The sequence below is a fragment of the Patagioenas fasciata genome, chromosome 13, assembly GCF_037038585.1.
Source record: "Patagioenas fasciata isolate bPatFas1 chromosome 13, bPatFas1.hap1, whole genome shotgun sequence".
Classification (NCBI taxonomy): Eukaryota; Metazoa; Chordata; class Aves; order Columbiformes; family Columbidae; genus Patagioenas; species Patagioenas fasciata.
This window is the reverse complement of record NC_092532.1, coordinates 2696854-2713149: the sequence shown is the minus strand read 5'-3', so window position 1 is coordinate 2713149 and position 16296 is coordinate 2696854. Positions and strand designations below refer to the sequence as shown.

At 59.5% G+C, this 16296-nt stretch overlaps 1 protein-coding gene and 1 long non-coding RNA gene across 2 annotated transcripts in view; one reads left to right on the top strand and one right to left on the bottom strand.

The window, feature by feature from the left end:
• The first annotated feature begins 3967 nt into the window (after window positions 1-3967).
• Window positions 3968-9901, top strand: LOC136115613 (uncharacterized). Its single transcript, XM_071814425.1, has 6 exons — window positions 3968-4108; window positions 5991-6066; window positions 6224-6312; window positions 6504-6635; window positions 7016-7137; window positions 7291-9901. Exons 1-6 carry the CDS (start codon window positions 4106-4108, stop codon window positions 9470-9472), a joined length of 2604 nt encoding a protein of 867 aa, XP_071670526.1. The 5' UTR covers window positions 3968-4105; the 3' UTR covers window positions 9473-9901.
• A 93-nt stretch (window positions 9902-9994) lies between these two features.
• The window catches only part of LOC139829074 (uncharacterized), a 36759-nt gene continuing 30457 nt past the window's right edge, over window positions 9995-16296 (bottom strand). Inside the window, exon 2 of the long non-coding RNA XR_011741291.1 lies at window positions 9995-10455. This is a non-coding gene — a long non-coding RNA (uncharacterized lncRNA). The remainder of the gene's footprint in view (window positions 10456-16296) is intronic.

Here is a 16296-nt window from a genome sequence, read left to right as displayed (position 1 = left end):
GGGTCCCCAGACCCCTCATTTTGGGGTTCGCCGCTTGCTTTTGAGCCAAAAAAGGAGGAAAAGCAGATAAACGCCCGTGTGATTTTGTGCGTTTTCCACCTTTAACCCTTTTCTCGTTCGATGTTGCCCAGATCACCGAAAATGCGTCTCCGGATGGGAAGATCTCGCAGCAAAAAGGCGACGGAGGCCAAAACCCCTCGTGATCCCGACACCGGGATTGAAGCGCTTTCGGCCGCCCCGCGGGGTTAATTCAGTGCGATGCGGATGTCCCCACGTAGCGCTTTGGGGGGAACACCCCGCTTTATGGTTGTGGTTTACGGGGGGTTTATCTCAACCCGGGCCGAGCGATCCCGGTGTAAAACCGCCCGGTGAACCCGGTTTGGGTTCGGCGTCCCCTCGCTGGTTTGTGGTGGCAAACGCAGAGCTTGTGCTCCCCAAAAACCCCCAAAATGGGTGATTTTGTGGAATATGGGATGGAAACAACCCCCCCGGGGTTTCGCTGTGATATCGGGTGTAAAAACCACCCGAGTGCTGCGATCGACTGCAAAACCCCATTGGGATGATCCATCAGCGACCGATTTCACCAAAACGATGGGAATTGGGACAATTTGTGGTTGTGACGCCGAGGAACGGTCTCGGCACGATGATTTTGATCCCGAGCGTTGCTTTTCCCCTCTATTTCTCAATATCCCGCAGGCAGAATGGACGGCGACTTGGGATTGTGCCTGGTGAAGGACGCCCCCAAAATCAGCGTCCGGCCGTGAGTCCCCAAACCACCAAAAACGGGCGCAAAACGGGTGCGTCGCGCTTTTCCTGCCCCTCGTTTGGCCCGCCAGGACCCATTGACGTCCATTCCGAACGGAACACGAGGCGCTGATGTCACCGGCGGCACTGATGTCGCGGCGGAACCCCGGCAACGCTTTGTTGTTCCGAGCCCTCGCAGGGCGTCTCTCCCGCTCTGCCGCGTCTCGGAGCGAATCCCTGTGGTTTTCGGCCGAACCGCGCGGTTTCGGTGCCGATCGGAGCACGATGATGCCGTGAGCGCTCAGAACGCCCCCGTCCCCCCCGCCGCGCCGCCGCGGTCCCCGTCACCGCCTCCCGTCCCCTCTCCAGGCAGATCAACGTGGGGAGCGGCTTCCAGGCGGAGCTGCCGGCCCTGCGCGACCCAGCGCAGGCGCAGCAGGACGAGGAGCGCGCGGAGCTGGTCTGGAAGCCCTGGGGGGACATGGACACCGACCCGCAGGCGCCCGACCCAGGTATCGCACGCATTGGGTGCCTGGCCCACCCCACCTGGGCCCCGGGGGGGTCGTCGCTGCTCTTGGGGCTCCCAACGCTGCCTTTTGGGTAGAAATAGTGACGTTTCTCCGTGTCTTTCTTGCTCTTCGCTCCACCTGGTTGGCTCGTTTTCCGCTGTCCCGTATCGCGCCTTTTGTCCCCAAAACCCAACTTTTCCTTCTCGTATCGTACCCATTATCATGTCGCACCTTTTCTTGACCAACCCCAACGTTTCCATTGTCCTATCGCACCTTTTCTTGACAAAACCCAACTTTTCCTTGTTGTAGCGCGTCTTTTCTTGACATAAACCCAACTTTTCCTTCTCGTATCGTACCCATTGTTGTATCGCACCTTTTCTTGACGAAACCTGACGTTTCCATTGTCCTATCGCATTTTTTCTCAACAAAACCCAACTTTTCCTTGTCTTATCACGTCTTTTCTTGACAGAACCCAACGTTTCTGTTGTCCTATTGCATCTTTTCTTGACATACACCCAACTTTTCCTTGTCCTATTGGTTCTTATCTTGACCAACTCCAACTTTTCCTTGACCTATCGTGTCTTTTCTTGACAAAAGCCAACTTTTCCTTGTCCTATTGTCTTTTCTTGACATAAACCCAACTTTTCCTTGTCCTATTGCGCCTTATCTTGACCAACTCCAACTTTTCCTTGTCCTATCGCATCTTTTCTCAACCAAACCCAACTTTTCCTTGTCCTATCGTGTCTTTTCTTGACATAAACCCAACTTTTGCATGTCCTATCGTGTCTTTTCTTGACAAAACCCAACGTTTCCATTGTCCTATCACGTCTTTTCTCAACAAAACCCAACTTTTCCTTGTCCTATCGCACCTTTTCTTGACAAACCCCAACATTTCCTTTATCATATCGCATCTTTTCTTGACCAACTCCAACTTTTCCTTGAATTGTACCCATTGTCGTATCACGCTTTTCCTTGAAAAACCCCAGCTTTTCCTTGTTGGATCCCATATTTCCACCCCCAAACCCCAACACCCCCATGTCACATCCCCCTTTCCCCAAACCCCAACACCCCCATGTCACATCCCCCTTTCCCCAAACCCCAACACCCCCATGTCACATCCCCCTTTCCCCCAACACCCCCATGTCACATCCCCCTTTCCCCAAACCCCAACACCCCCATGTCACATCCCCCTTTCCCCAAACCCCAACACCCCCATGTCACATCCCCCTTTCCCCCCAACACCCCCATGTCACATCCCCCTTTCCCCAAACCCCAACACCCCCATGTCACATCCCCCTTTCCCCCCAACACCCCCATGTCACATCCCCCTTTCCCCCAACACCCCCATGTCACATCCCCCTTTCCCCCAACACCCCCATGTCACATCCCCCTTTCCCCCCAACACCCCCATGTCACATCCCCCTTTCCCCCCCAAACCCCAACATCCCCACCTCATATCACCCCATTTCCCCCCCGAACCCCAACATCCCCATGTCCCATCAGCCCGTTTCCCCCACCCCGTGTCGGTTGCAGTGTTGACCCTGCTGTCCATGGCGAGCTCCAGCACCGTCCCCGGGAGCTCCAGCGCCATCCCCAGGAGCTCCAACGCCATCCTCGGGAGCTCCAGTGCCCTCCCTGGGAGCTCCAGTGCCGTCCCTGGGAGCTCCAGCGCCGTCCCTGGGAGCTCCAGTGCCATCCCCGGGAGCTCCAGTGCCATCCTCGGGAGCTCCAGTGCCGTCCCTGGGAGCTCCAGTGCCATCCTGGGGAACTCCAGCACCATCCCCAGGAGCTCCAGTGCCATCCTGGGGAACTCCAGCACCATCCCCAGGAGCTCGAGTGCCATCCCTGGAAACTCGAGCGCCATCCCCGGGAGCTCCAGTGCCATCCCTGGGAGCTCCAGCGCCGTCCCTGGGAGCTCCAGTGCCATCCCCGGGAGCTCCAGTGCCATCCTCGGGAGCTCCAGTGCCGTCCCTGGGAGCTCCAGCGCCATCCCTGGGAGCTCCAGTGCCATCGTCGGGAACTCCAGCGCCATCCCTGGGAGCTCCAGTGCCATCCCTGGGAGCTCCAGTGCCATCCCTGGGAGCTCCAGTGCTGTCCCTGGGAGCTCCAGCGCCGTCCCTGGGAGCTCCAGTGCCATCCTCGGGAGCTCCAGTGCCGTCCCTGGGAGCTCCAGCGCCACCCCTGGGAGCTCCAGTGCCATCGTCGGGAACTCCAGCGCCATCCCTGGGAGCTCCAGTGCCATCCCTGGGAGCTCCAGTGCCATCCCTGGGAGCTCCAGTGCCGTCCCTGGGAGCTCCAGTGCCGTCCCTGGGAGCTCCAGTGCCATCCTCGGGAGCTCCAGTGCCATCCCTGGGAGCTCCAGTGCCATCCTCGGGAGCTCCAGTGCTGTCCCCGGGAGCTCCAGTGCCATCCCTGGGAGCTCCAGTGCCATCCTCGGGAGCTCCAGCGCCATCCCTGGGAGCTCCAGCGCCATCCTCAGGAGCTCCAGTGCCGTCCCTGGGAGCTCCAGTGCCATCCTCGGGAGCTCCAGTGCCATCCCTGGGAGCTCCAGTGCCATCCTCGGGAGCTCCAGTGCCATCCTCGGGAGCTCCAGTGCCGTCCCTGGGAGCTCCAGTGCCATCCTCGGGAGCTCCATTGCCATCCCTGGGAGCTCCAGTGCCATCCTCGGGAGCTCCAGTGCCATCCTCGGGAGCTCCAGTGCCGTCCCCGGGAGCTCCAGCGCCATCCCCGGGAGCTCCAGCGCCATCCCTGGGAGCTCCAGCGCCATCCCTGGGAGCTCCAGCGCCGTCCCCGGCGCCGTCCCCAACCTGGAGCTGGCCCTGCACTGCCTGCACGCAGCGCGCGGCGACCTGATGGTGAGTGACCCCAAAACCACCCGATATCACCCCAAACCCCCTGATATCACCCCCAAACCCCCCGATATCACCCCCAAAGCCCCCCAATATCGCCCCCATACGCCCGATATCTCCCCAAAACCCCCGATATCTCCCTCAAACCCCCCAATATCACCCCAAAACCTCCTGATATCTCCCCAAAACCCCTTGATGTGACCCCAGAGCCCCCCGATATCACCCCAAAAGCCCCAATATCACCCCCATGCCCCCGATATCACCCCAAAACCGCTGATATTTCCCCAAAACACCCTGGTATCTCCCCAAACCCCCGATATCTCCCCAAAACCCCCGATATCACCCCAAACCCCCGATATCACCCCAAAACCTCCCAGATATCACCCCAATCCCCATGATATCTCCCCAAAACCCCCTGATATCTCCCCAACACCCCTTGATATCACCCCAGAACCCCTCGATATCACCCCAAAAGCCCCAATATCACGCCCATGCCCCCGATATCTCCCCAAACCCCCCGATATCACTCCAAAACCCCCTGATATCTCCCCAAAACCCCCCGATATCTCCCCAAACACCCCGATATCACCCCAAAAGCCCCCGATATCACCCCAAACCCCTTTGATATCTCCCCAAAACCCCTTGATATCTCCCCAAAACCCCCCGATATCTCCCCAAACCCCCGACATCACCCCAAAAGCCCCAATATCACCCCAAACCCCCTGATATCACCCCAAAACCCCGATATCTCCCCAAAACACCCCGATATCACCCCAAAACCCCCTGATATCTCCCCAAATCCCCTTGATATCACCCCAGAACCCCTCGATATCACCCGAAACCCCCTGATATCTCCCCAAAACCCCTTGATATCACCCCAGAACCCTCCGATATCACCCCCAAAAGTCCCAATATCACCCCCATGCCCCCGATATCACCCCAAACCCCCCGATATCTCCCCAAACCCCCCGATATCACCTCAAAATCTCCTGATATCACCCCAAACCCCCCCGTTATCACCCCAAACCCACTTGATATCTCCCCAAAACCCCTTGATATCTCCCCAAAACCCCCCGGTATCTCCCCAAACCCCCCAATATCTCCCCAAACTTCCCGATATCTCCCCAAAGCCCCCAATATCACCCCAAAAGCCCCCGATATCACCCCCAAGCCCCCCGATATCACCCCAAAAGCCCCAATATCACCCCTATGCCCCCGATATCACTCCAAAACCCCCTGATATCTCCCCAAAAGCCCCCGATATCACCGCCAAACCCCCTGATATCTCCCGAAAACCTCCTGATATCACCCCAGTACCCCCCAATATCACCCCAAAACCCCCTGATATCACCCCAAAATCCCCTGAGATCTCCCCAAAACCCCTTGATATCACCCCAAAAGCCCCCGATATCACCCCAAACCCCCGGATATCACCCCAAAACCCCCCGATGTCACCCTACAAACCTTCGATGTCACCCCAAAACCCCCCGGTATCTGCCCAAAACCCCTTGATATCACCCTAGAACCCCCTGGTATCACCCCAAACCCCCTGATATCACCCCCAAAAGCCCCAATATCACCCCCATGCCCCCGATATCACTCCACAACCCCCTGATATCTCCCCCAAACCCCCCGATATCACCCCAAAACCTCCCCGATATCACCCCAAATCCCCATGATATCTCTCCAAAACCCCCCGATATCTCTCCAAAACCCCCCGATATCACCCCAAAGCCCCCTGATATCACCCCAAAACCCCCCGATACCTCCCCCAAACCCCCCGATATCTCCCCAAAACCCCCCCGATATCACCCAAAACCCCCAAAATCACAACTTGGGGCATCCTGCTCCGAATGGAAGGGGAACCCCGAGCCTCTTCCTCTTGCAGAAGGCGCTGGAGATGCTGCTTTCGGGGGGGCCCCCCAAGTCCGAATCGGACCCTCTGGCCAATTATCATTACGCAGGTAAACGAGGAACGGGGCCCATTCCCCCCCCAGGACACAAACAGACACCACGATACCCTTTCCACGCCGATTTAAACATCTTGGGGTGCCGATAACGACCCCCCCGCCCCATTTGCTAATTGCGTTCCCCATAACGAACCCGCTCATTGCCCCGCAGGCTCGGACACGTGGACGCCATTGGAGCAGCAGCTTTTCCACCGTGCTTTTGCCACCCACAAGAAGGACTTTTATCGCATCCACAAGAAGGTAAATCCCCCAAAATCATCGGGTTTTAACCCAAAAAGCCGCGTTTTTGAGTCACGCATCGAACTCCCGTTCTCCAAATGTCATTTTCCTGCTTAACGCTGCAAAAAAGGCACCGGAATGAGACAAAACGAGGCGTAAATGTGATTTACCGCGGCGTTTCCATCCTAAACCGCCCCTATCCCCTCGCTTAGGTCCAGACTAAGACTGTGGCCCAGTGTGTTGAATATTACTACATCTGGAAGAAAACGACCAAACTCAAGTCCTACCGAGCAAAAGGGACGGGCAAAAAAGCCAAGAGAAACAAGGAAAAGGCCGAGGAGAAGGTAGAAAACGCGTTTACGCGGAATTTGCGCCACGGGAAAACCGCCTTGGGGCCAAAAAAGCGGCTTTTTGGGCCCGAAATGGGCTCGATTGGCTGCAGGTTGATTGCAGTGATTCCAGGTATTAACGATCCTGGTGGGGTTTGAATGGTTTGGGGGATATTCTGTGGTTTTGGCTTCGCCGCCGAAGGGAATTGCTGTGCGTTCCCTGCCAAAAAGCGGTGGTTTGTGTCACAAAAAGAGCCGGTTTTGGCTCTTTTAGCCTCACCTGGCTGAGTTGTCTCTATGGGCTGTTCCATAGGGTCTTGTTTCCAAGCTGGTTTATTCTCAGCGCTCTCGACCTTTGGTGAAAGGGGGGAATGAGGGGAATCTCTGCTTTCCAGGCCACTTTCCAGCCCCCGAAGAAGAAGCCCCGTCCCTCGCCCGAGGAAAGGGCCAAAATGAAGCAGCAAATGGCCCAAAATGAGGGCGCCGGGGAGTCCTTTCCATGCACGGAGTGCGGCAGGTGAGTTGTTGCTTATTTGGGGATAAAGAGGTTAAAAGGTGTTAAAGCCACCCGGCGCGGAGCCGAGAAACGGCGCCGGACCCGCGCCAAAACGCACCCAGAGAGGGTGAAGCCAAAAAGCACTAAAACCTGGGTTTTCCGCCCCATTTGCAGGGCGTTTGCCACGATGCGGGGCAAGAACGCACACATGAGGTGGCACCGGGCGCGGGAGCTGCAGGCGGGGACCGAGCTGGCTCCAAAGGGCTTGGAAATTGAGGACAAACCAGCCAAAATGGTGATGGCTGCGCTGGTTCTGGAGCCGCAGGCCGGGACCGAGCTGCCCATAAAGTGCTTGAAGATTGAGGAGAAACCAGCTGAAATGGCGATTGCGGGACCGGAGCTGCAGGATGGCACCGAGCCGCCCCCAAGATCCTTGGAAATTGAGGACAAACCAGCTGTAATGGAGATTGCGGTGCCAGAACCGCAGGTGGGGACCGAGCCGCCCCAAAAATGCTTGAAGATTGAGGACAAACCAGCCGAAATGGTGAATGCGGGACCGGAGCTGCAGGATGGCACCGAGCCACCCCCAAAGGGCCTGAATATCGAGGAGAAACCAGCTGAAATGGTGATTGCAGCGCTGGAGCCGCAGACCGGGACTGAGCCACCCCTGAAATGTGTGAAAATTGAAGAGAAACCAGCTGAAATGGCGACTGTGGCGCTGGAGCCGCAGGCTGAGACCAAGCTGCCCCTAAAGTGCTTCAAAATTGAGGGCAAACCAGCCAAAATGGTGATTGTGGGACCAGAGCTGCAGGATGGCACTGAGCCACCCCCAAAGGGCCTGGAAATTGAGGAGAAACCAGCTGAAATGGCGATTGCTGCGCCGGTTCTGGAGCCGGAGGCCGGGACTGCGCCGCCTCCAAGATGCTTGGAAATTGAGGAGAAACGAGACAAAATGGTGATTGCGGGACCGGAGCTGCAGGCTGACACTGAGCCACCGCCAAAATACCTGCAAATTGAGGACAAACCAGCTGAAACGGTGATTGCGGCGCCAGCGCCGGAGCCGCAGGCTGAGACCGAGCCCACCCTGAAGCGCTTTAAAATTGAAGAGAAACCAGCGGAAATGGCGATGCCGGAGCCGGAGGCCGGGACTGAGCCACCCCTGAAGCGCTTAAGAATTGAGGAGAAAGCAGCTGAAATGGAGATTGCAGCACTGGAGCTGCAGGCCGGGACTGAGCCACCGCCAAAGTGTTTGAAAATTGAGGAGAAAGCAGCCGAAATGGAGATTGCGGTGCCAGAGCCACAGGCCGGGACCGAGCCGCCCGAAAAGTGCCTGAAAATTGAGGGAAAACCAGCGGAAATGGTGATTTTGGCACCGGAGCCGCAGGTGGGGACCGAGCCGCCCCCAAAATGCTTTCAAATTGAGGAAAAAACAGGCGAAATGGCGATGCCGGTGCGGGAGCTGCAGGCCGGGACCGAGCCGCCTCCAAATTGCCTGGAAATGGAGGAAAAAGCAGCTGAAAAGGCGATTGCGGAGCCAGAGCCGGAGGCCGGGACCGAGCCGCCCCCAACGTGTGTGAAGATTGAGGAGAAAGCAGCTGAAATGGAGATGCCGGAGCCAGAGCCGCAGGCCGGGACTGAGCCACCACCAAAGTGCCTGAATATTGAGGAGAAACCAGCTAAAATGGAGATTGTGGTGCCAGCACCAGAGCCACCGGCCGGGACCGAGCCGCCCCCAAAATGCGTTAAAATTGAGGAGAAAGCAGCTGAAATGGTGATTGTGGCACTGGAGCTGCAGGTGGGGACCGAGCCGCCCCCAAAATGCTTTGAAATCAAGGAGAAACCAGGTGAAATGGCGATGCCGGAGTCGGAGCTGCAAGCTGGGATGGAGCCGCCCCCAAAGCGCCTGAAAATTGAGGGGGAACCAGCCGAAATGGGGATTGCGGCACCGGAGCTGCAGGACGGGACCGAGCCACCACCAAAATACCTGAAAATTGAGGAGGAACCAACCGAAATGGCGATGCTGGAGCCGCAGGCCGGGACCAAGCCACCCCTGAAGCGCTTAAGAATTGAAGGGGAACCAGCCGAAATGGTGATCCCGGAGCCGCAGGCCGGGACCGAGCCGCCCCTGAAGCGCTTTAAAATTGAGGAGAAACCAGCTGAAATGGTGATTGCAGCGCTGGTGCTGGAGCCGCAGGCCGGGACCAAGCAGCCCCCAAAACGCTGGAGAATTGAGGACAAACCATCCGAAATGGCGATGCCGGAGCCGCAAGCCGGGACCGAGCCGCCCCCGAAGCGCCTTAAAATCGAGGAACCAGCCGAAATGGGGATCGCGGCGCCGGAGCAGCGCCCGGGGTAGGTTTGCGCCCTCAGGAAACCCCCGCGCCGAAACCACCGTCGGCTTTCCCACCGGACGGCGCATCCAGAGGGGGTTTTTGGGGAGAAAAGGGGTGAATCTGCGCGTTGTGTTTGAAGAAGCGACCGCGGGGGGTTTGGTTTCTCGGCATCGGGTTTGATGGGAAGAGCTGGCGCCCGATCGTCATCTCCGGCACCAGGGGGCGCACGGAACGGGGCCGGAACTGGGCTGAAATCCTGCGAGATTGGGAAAAAACGCCGCTGTGAGATCAACGGGCAGCGGCTGCTCGCGGTGGGAAGAACCGGAAAGGGAAATGGTGGCAAAATGGTGCCGTAAAGCGCCCCGATCTGAGCCGAGAAACAGGGGTTTTGGTGTTTTTCTTTCTATTTAACGCGCTTTCTGCTTTGCTTAATAAACTGGGTTCTGGAATGAGTTGAAGTTCGTTAATGCAGCGATTTGTGACAACGGGGGGGTTGAGTTGTTTCATTAATGAAAAGTTAATTAAGGGTCTTGTCACACCAGGAGGGATGGAAGGGGGATTTATTTTGGGAGGTCTTGAGATTTATTGCTGTCACGATACCGGGGCCGTCGGTGCCACCCATCGCGATACCGGGGCCGTCGGTGCCACCCATCGCGATACCGGGGCCGTCGGTGCCACCCATCGCGATACCGGGGCCGTCGGTGCCACCCATCGCGATACCGGGGCTGTCGGTGCCACCCATCGCGATACTGGTGCTGTTGGTGCCACCCATCGCGATACCGGGGCTGTTGGTGCCACCCATCGCGATACCGGGGCCGTCGGTGCCACCCATCGCGATACCGGGGCGATACCGGCCCCTCCTGGGGCAGCAGGGGTCCAGTACCAGCACGGTTTGGGGGTGGACCCGCTGGAAAGCAGCTCTGCGAGAAGGACTTGGGAGTTCTGGGTGACATCAGGTTGGCCACAAGTCACCAATGTGTCCTTGTGGTCACGAGGCCGAGGGTACCTGGGGGATATTTATTAAGAAGAGTGTGAGCAGCAGGTGAGAGAGGTGAATCCTCCCCCTCTGCTCCACCCTGGGGAAGCTGCATCTGCAGTTCTGGGTCCAGTTCTGGGCTCCCCAGTTGAAGAAGGACAAGGAGTTACTGGAGGGAGTCCAGTGGAGGGACACAGAGATGCTGAGGGGTCTGGAGCATCATTCTGATCAGGAGAGACTGAGAGAGATGGGGCTGTTGAGCTGGAGAAGAGAAGCTGAGAGGGATGTGATCAATGGGATCAATATCTCAGGTGGGTGTCAGGATGGAGCAGACTCTGTTCAGTGGTGCCCAGCGCCGGGGTGAGGGGCATCGGGCACAGACTGAAACCCAGGAGGCTCCATCTGAACGTAAGGAGAAACTTGCTTGCTGGGAGGTGCCAGAGCCCGGCCCAGGCTGCCCAGAGCGGGTGTGGAGTCTCCTTCTGTGAGACATTCAGACCCCTGGGATCCTGTGTGATCTGCTCTGGGACCCCGCGGGAGCAGGGGGGTTGGACTGGATGATCTCCAGAGATCCCTTCATCCCAAACCAGAATGGGGTTCTGAGGGAAGGGAAGGGGAGGGAAGGAAGGGGAGGGAAGAGAAGGGGAGGGAAGAGAAGGGGAGGGGAGGGGAGGGGAGGGGAGGGGAGGGGAGGGGAGGGGAGGGGAGGGGAGGGGAGGGGAGGGGAGGGGAGGGGAGGGGAGGGGAGGGAAGGGAAGGGAAGGGAAGGGAAGGGAAGGGAAGGGAAGGGAAGGGAAGGGAAGGGAAGGGAAGGGAAGGGAAGGGAAGGGAAGGGAAGGGAAGGGAAGGGAAGGGAAGGGAAGGGAAGGGAAGGGAAGGGAAGGGAAGGGAAGGTCCCCTTTCCCAGATGCCAGGGTCCCCTCTCCAGGACTCCTGGGTCCTCTCTCCCGAAATCCTGGGTCCCTTGGGGCACTCCTGGGTCCCCCCCAACTACTGGGTCCTTAGGGGTACTCCTGGGTCCCCTCTCCAGGATTCCTGGGTGCCTTGGGGCACTCCTGGGTCCCTCCCCAAATACTGGGTCCTTAGGGGCACTCCTGGGTCCCCTTTCCCAAACTCCTGGGTCCCTCCTGACCTGAATCCCCGCCTGAACTCCTGGGTCCCTTTCCCAGACTCCTGGGTCCTCTCTCCTGAACTCCTGGGTCCCTTGGGGCACTCCTGGGTCCCCCCCAACTACTGGGTCCATAGGGGTACTCCTGGGTCCCTCCTGAACTGAATCCCCACCTGAACTCCTGGGTCCTCTCTCCTGAACTCCTGGGTCCCTTTCCCGAACTCCTGGGTCCCTTGGGGCACTCCTGGGTCCCTCCCCAAATACTGGGTCCTTAGGGGTACTCCTGGGTCCCCTTTCCCAAACTCCTGGGTCCCTCCTGAACTGAATCCCCACCTGAACTCCTGGGTCCTCTCTCCCGAACTCGTGGGTCCCTTGGGGCACTCCTGGGTCCCCCCTCAACTACTGGGTCCTTAGGGGTACTCCTGGGTCCCCTTTCCCGAACTCCTGGGTCCCTTGGGGCACTCCTGGGTCCCCCCTCAACTACTGGGTCCTTAGGGGCACTCCTGGGTCCCCTTTCCCGAACTCCTGGGTCCCTCCTGACCTGAATCCCCTCCTGAACTCCTGGGTCCCTTTCCCAGACGCCTGGGTCCCCTCTCCAGGACTCCTGGGTCCTCTCTCCCGAACTCCTGGGTCCCTTGGGGCACTCCTGGGTCCCCCCCCAACTACTGGGTCCTTAGGGGCACTCCTGGGTCCCCTTTCCTGAACTCCTGGGTCCCTCCTGAACTGAATTCCCGCCTGGGTCCGCTCTCCTGAATGCCTGGGTCCCTTTCCAGAACTCCTGGGTCCCTTTCTGGAACTCCTGGGTCCCTTTCCCGGAACTCCTGGGTCCTCTCTCCTGAAATCCTGGGTCCCTTGGGGCACTCCTGGGTCCCTCCCCAAATACTGGGTCCTTAGGGGCACTCCTGGGTCCCCTTTCCCGAACTCCTGGGTCCCTTTCTGGAACTCCTGGGTCCCTTTCCCGGAACTCCTGGGTCCTCTCTCCTGAAATCCTGGGTCCCTTGGGGCACTCCTGGGTCCCTCCCCAAATACTGGGTCCTTAGGGGCACTCCTGGGTCCCCTTTCCCGAACTCCTGGGTCCCTCCTGAACTGAATCCCCATCTGAACTCCTGGGTCCTCTCTCCCCAACTCCTGGGTCCCTTGGGGCACTCCTGGGTCGCCCCCCAACTCCTGGGTCCCTTGGGGCACTCCTGGGTCCCCCCCCAACTACTGGGTTCTTAGGGGTACTCCTGGGTCCCCTTTCCTGAACTCCTGGGTCCTTAGGGGCACTCCTGGGTCCCTCCTGACCTGAATCCCCGCCTGAACTCCTGGGTCCCTTTCCCAGACTCCTGGGTCCTCTCTCCTGAACTCCTGGGTCCCTTGGGGCACTCCTGGGTCCCCCCCAACTACTGGGTCCATAGGGGTACTCCTGGGTCCCTCCTGAACTGAATCCCCACCTGAACTCCTGGGTCCTCTCTCCTGAACTCCTGGGTCCCTTTCCCGAACTCCTGGGTCCCTTGGGGAACTCCTGGGTCCCCCCCCAACTACTGGGTCCTTAGGGGCACTCTTGGGTCCCCTTTCCCAAACTCCTGGGTCCCTCCTGACCTGAATCCCCTCCTGAACTCCTGGGTCCCTCTCCCAGACGCCTGGGTCCCCTCTCCAGGACTCCTGGGTCCTCTCTCCCGAACTCCTGGGTCCCTTGGGGCACTCCTGGGTCCCCCCCAACTACTGGGTCCTTAGGGGCACTCCTGGGTCCCCTTTCCCAAACTCCTGGGTCCCTCCTGAACTGAATCCCCACCTGAACTCCTGGGTCCTCTCTCCCGAACTCGTGGGTCCCTTGGGGCACTCCTGGGTCCCCCCTCAACTACTGGGTCCTTAGGGGTACTCCTGGGTCCCCTTTCCCGAACTCCTGGGTCCCTTGGGGCACTCCTGGGTCCCCCCTCAACTACTGGGTCCTTAGGGGCACTCCTGGGTCCCCTTTCCCGAACTCCTGGGTCCCTCCTGACCTGAATCCCCACCTGAACTCCTGGGTCCCCTCTCCAGGACTCCTGGGTCCTCTCTCTCGACCGCCTGGGTCCCTTGGGGCACTCCTGGGTCCCCCCCCAACTACTGGGTCCATAGGGGTACTCCTGGGTCCCTCCTGAACTGAATCCCCACCTGAACTCCTGGGTCCTCTCTCCTGAACTCCTGGGTCCCTTTCCCGAACTCCTGGGTCCCCCCCCAACTACTGGGTCCTTAGGGGCACTCCTGGGTCCCTCCTGACCTGAATCCCCTCCTGAACTCCTGGGTCCCTTTCCCAGACGCCTGGGTCCCCTCTCCAGGACTCCTGGGTCCTCTCTCCCGAACTCCTGGGTCCCTTGGGGCACTCCTGGGTCCCCCCCCAACTACTGGGTCCTTAGGGGTACTCCTGGGTCCCCTTTCCTGAACTCCTGGGTCCCTCCTGAACTGAATTCCCGCCTGAACTCCTGGGTCCGCTCTCCTGAACTCCTGGGTCCCTTTCCAGAACTCCTGGGTCCCTTTCTGGAACTCCTGGGTCCCTTTCCCGGAACTCCTGGGTCCTCTCTCCTGAAATCCTGGGTCCCTTGGGGCACTCCTGGGTCCCTCCCCAAATACTGGGTCCTTACGGGCACTCCTGGGTCCCCTTTCCCGAACTCCTGGGTCCCTCCTGACCTGAATCCCCGCCTGAACTCCTGGGTCCCTTTCCCAGACTCCTGGGTCCTCTCTCCTGAACTCCTGGGTCCCTTGGGGCACTCCTGGGTCCCCCCCAACTACTGGGTCCATAGGGGTACTCCTGGGTCCCTCCTGAACTGAATCCCCACCTGAACTCCTGGGTCCTCTCTCCTGAACTCCTGGGTCCCTTTCCCGAACTCCTGGGTCCCTTGGGGCACTCCTGGGTCCCCCCCCAACTACTGGGTCCTTAGGGGCACTCCTGGGTCCCCTTTCCCGAACTCCTGGGTCCCTCCTGACCTGAATCCCCTCCTGAACTCCTGGGTCCCTCTCCCAGACGCCTGGGTCCCCTCTCCAGGACTCCTGGGTCCTCTCTCCCGAACTCCTGGGTCCCTTGGGGCACTCCTGGGTCCCCCCCCAACTACTGGGTCCTTAGGGGTACTCCTGGGTCCCCTTTCCCAAACTCCTGAGTCCCTCCTGAACTGAATCCCCACCTGAACTCCTGGGTCCGCTCTCCTGAACTCCTGGGTCCCTTTCCCGAACTCCTGGGTCCCCCCCCAACTACTGGGTCCTTAGGGGCACTCCTGGGTCCCCTTTCCCAAACTCCTGGGTCCCTCCTGAACTGAATCCCCACCTGAACTCCTCGGTCCCTTTCCCAGACTCCTGGGTCCTCTCTCCTGAACTCCTTGGTCCCTTGGGGCACTCCTGGGTCCCCCCCCAATAACTGGGTCCATAGGGGTACTCCTGGGTCCCTCCTGAACTGAATCCCCACCTGAACTCCTGGGTCCTCTCTCCTGAACTCCTGGGTCCCTTTCCCGAACTCCTGGGTCCCTTGGGGCACTCCTGGGTCCCCCCTCAACTACTGGGTCCTTAGGGGCACTCCTGGGTCCCCTTTCCCGAACTCCTGGGTCCCTCCTGACCTGAATCCCCACCTGAACTCCTGGGTCCCCTCTCCAGGACTCCTGGGTCCTCTCTCTCGAACGCCTGGGTCCCTTGGGGCACTCCTGGGTCCCCCCCCAACTACTGGGTCCATAGGGGTACTCCTGGGTCCCTCCTGAACTGAATCCCCACCTGAACTCCTGGGTCCTCTCTCCTGAAATCCTGGGTCCCTTTCCCGAACTCCTGGGTCCCCCCCCAACTACTGGGTCCTTAGGGGCACTCCTGGGTCCCCTTTCCCGAACTCCTGGGTCCTTTGGGGCACTCCTGGGTCCCCCCTCAATTACTGGGTCCTTAGGGGCACTCCTGGGTCCCTCCTGACCTGAATCCCCGCCTGAACTCCTGGGTCCCTTTCCCAGACTCCTGGGTCCTCTCTCCTGAACTCCTGGGTCCCTTGGGGCACTCCTGGGTCCCCCCCCAACTACTGGGTCCATAGGGGTACTCCTGGGTCCCTCCTGAACTGAATCCCCACCTGAACTCCTGGGTCCTCTCTCCTGAATTCCTGGGTCCCTTTCCCGAACTCCTGGGTCCCTTGGGGCACTCCTGGGTCCCCCCCCAACTACTGGGTCCTTAGGGGTACTCCTGGGTCCCCTTTCCTGAACTCCTGGGTCCGCTCTCCTGAATGCCTGGGTCCCTTTCCAGAACTCCTGGATCCCTTTCTGAAACTCCTGGGTCCCTTTCCCGGAACTCCTGGGTCCTCTCTCCTGAACTCCTGCGTCCCCTTTCCCGAACTCCTGGGTCCCTCCTGAACTGAATCCCCACCTGAACTCCTGGGTCCTCTCTCCCCAACTCCTGGGTCCCTTGGGGCACTCCTGGGTCCCCTTTCCTGAACTCCTGGGTCCTTAGGGGCACTCCTGGGTCCCTCCTGACCTGAATCCCTGCCTGAACTCCTGGGTCCCTTTCCCAGACTCCTGGGTCCTCTCTCCTGAACTCCTGGGTCCCTTGGGGCACTCCTGGGTCCCCCCTCAACTACTGGGTCCTTAAGGGTACTCCTGGGTCCCCTTTCCCGAACTCCTGGGTCCCTTGGGGCACTCCTGGGTCCCCCCTCAACTACTGGGTCCTTAAGGGTACTCCTGGGTCCCCTTTCCCGAACTCCTGGGTCCTTTGGGGCACTCCTGGGTCCCCCCTCAACTACTGGCTCCTTAGGGGTACTCCTGGGTCCCCTCTCCAGGATTCCTGGGTCC

Coding starts and splice junctions, on each gene's coding strand:
- LOC136115613 (XM_071814425.1), top strand. Junction 6,067..6,223: donor GGCCAATTATCATTACGCAG/GTAAACGAGGAA, acceptor ATTGCCCCGCAG/GCTCGGACACGTGGACGCCA. Junction 6,313..6,503: donor TTTATCGCATCCACAAGAAG/GTAAATCCCCCA, acceptor CCCCTCGCTTAG/GTCCAGACTAAGACTGTGGC.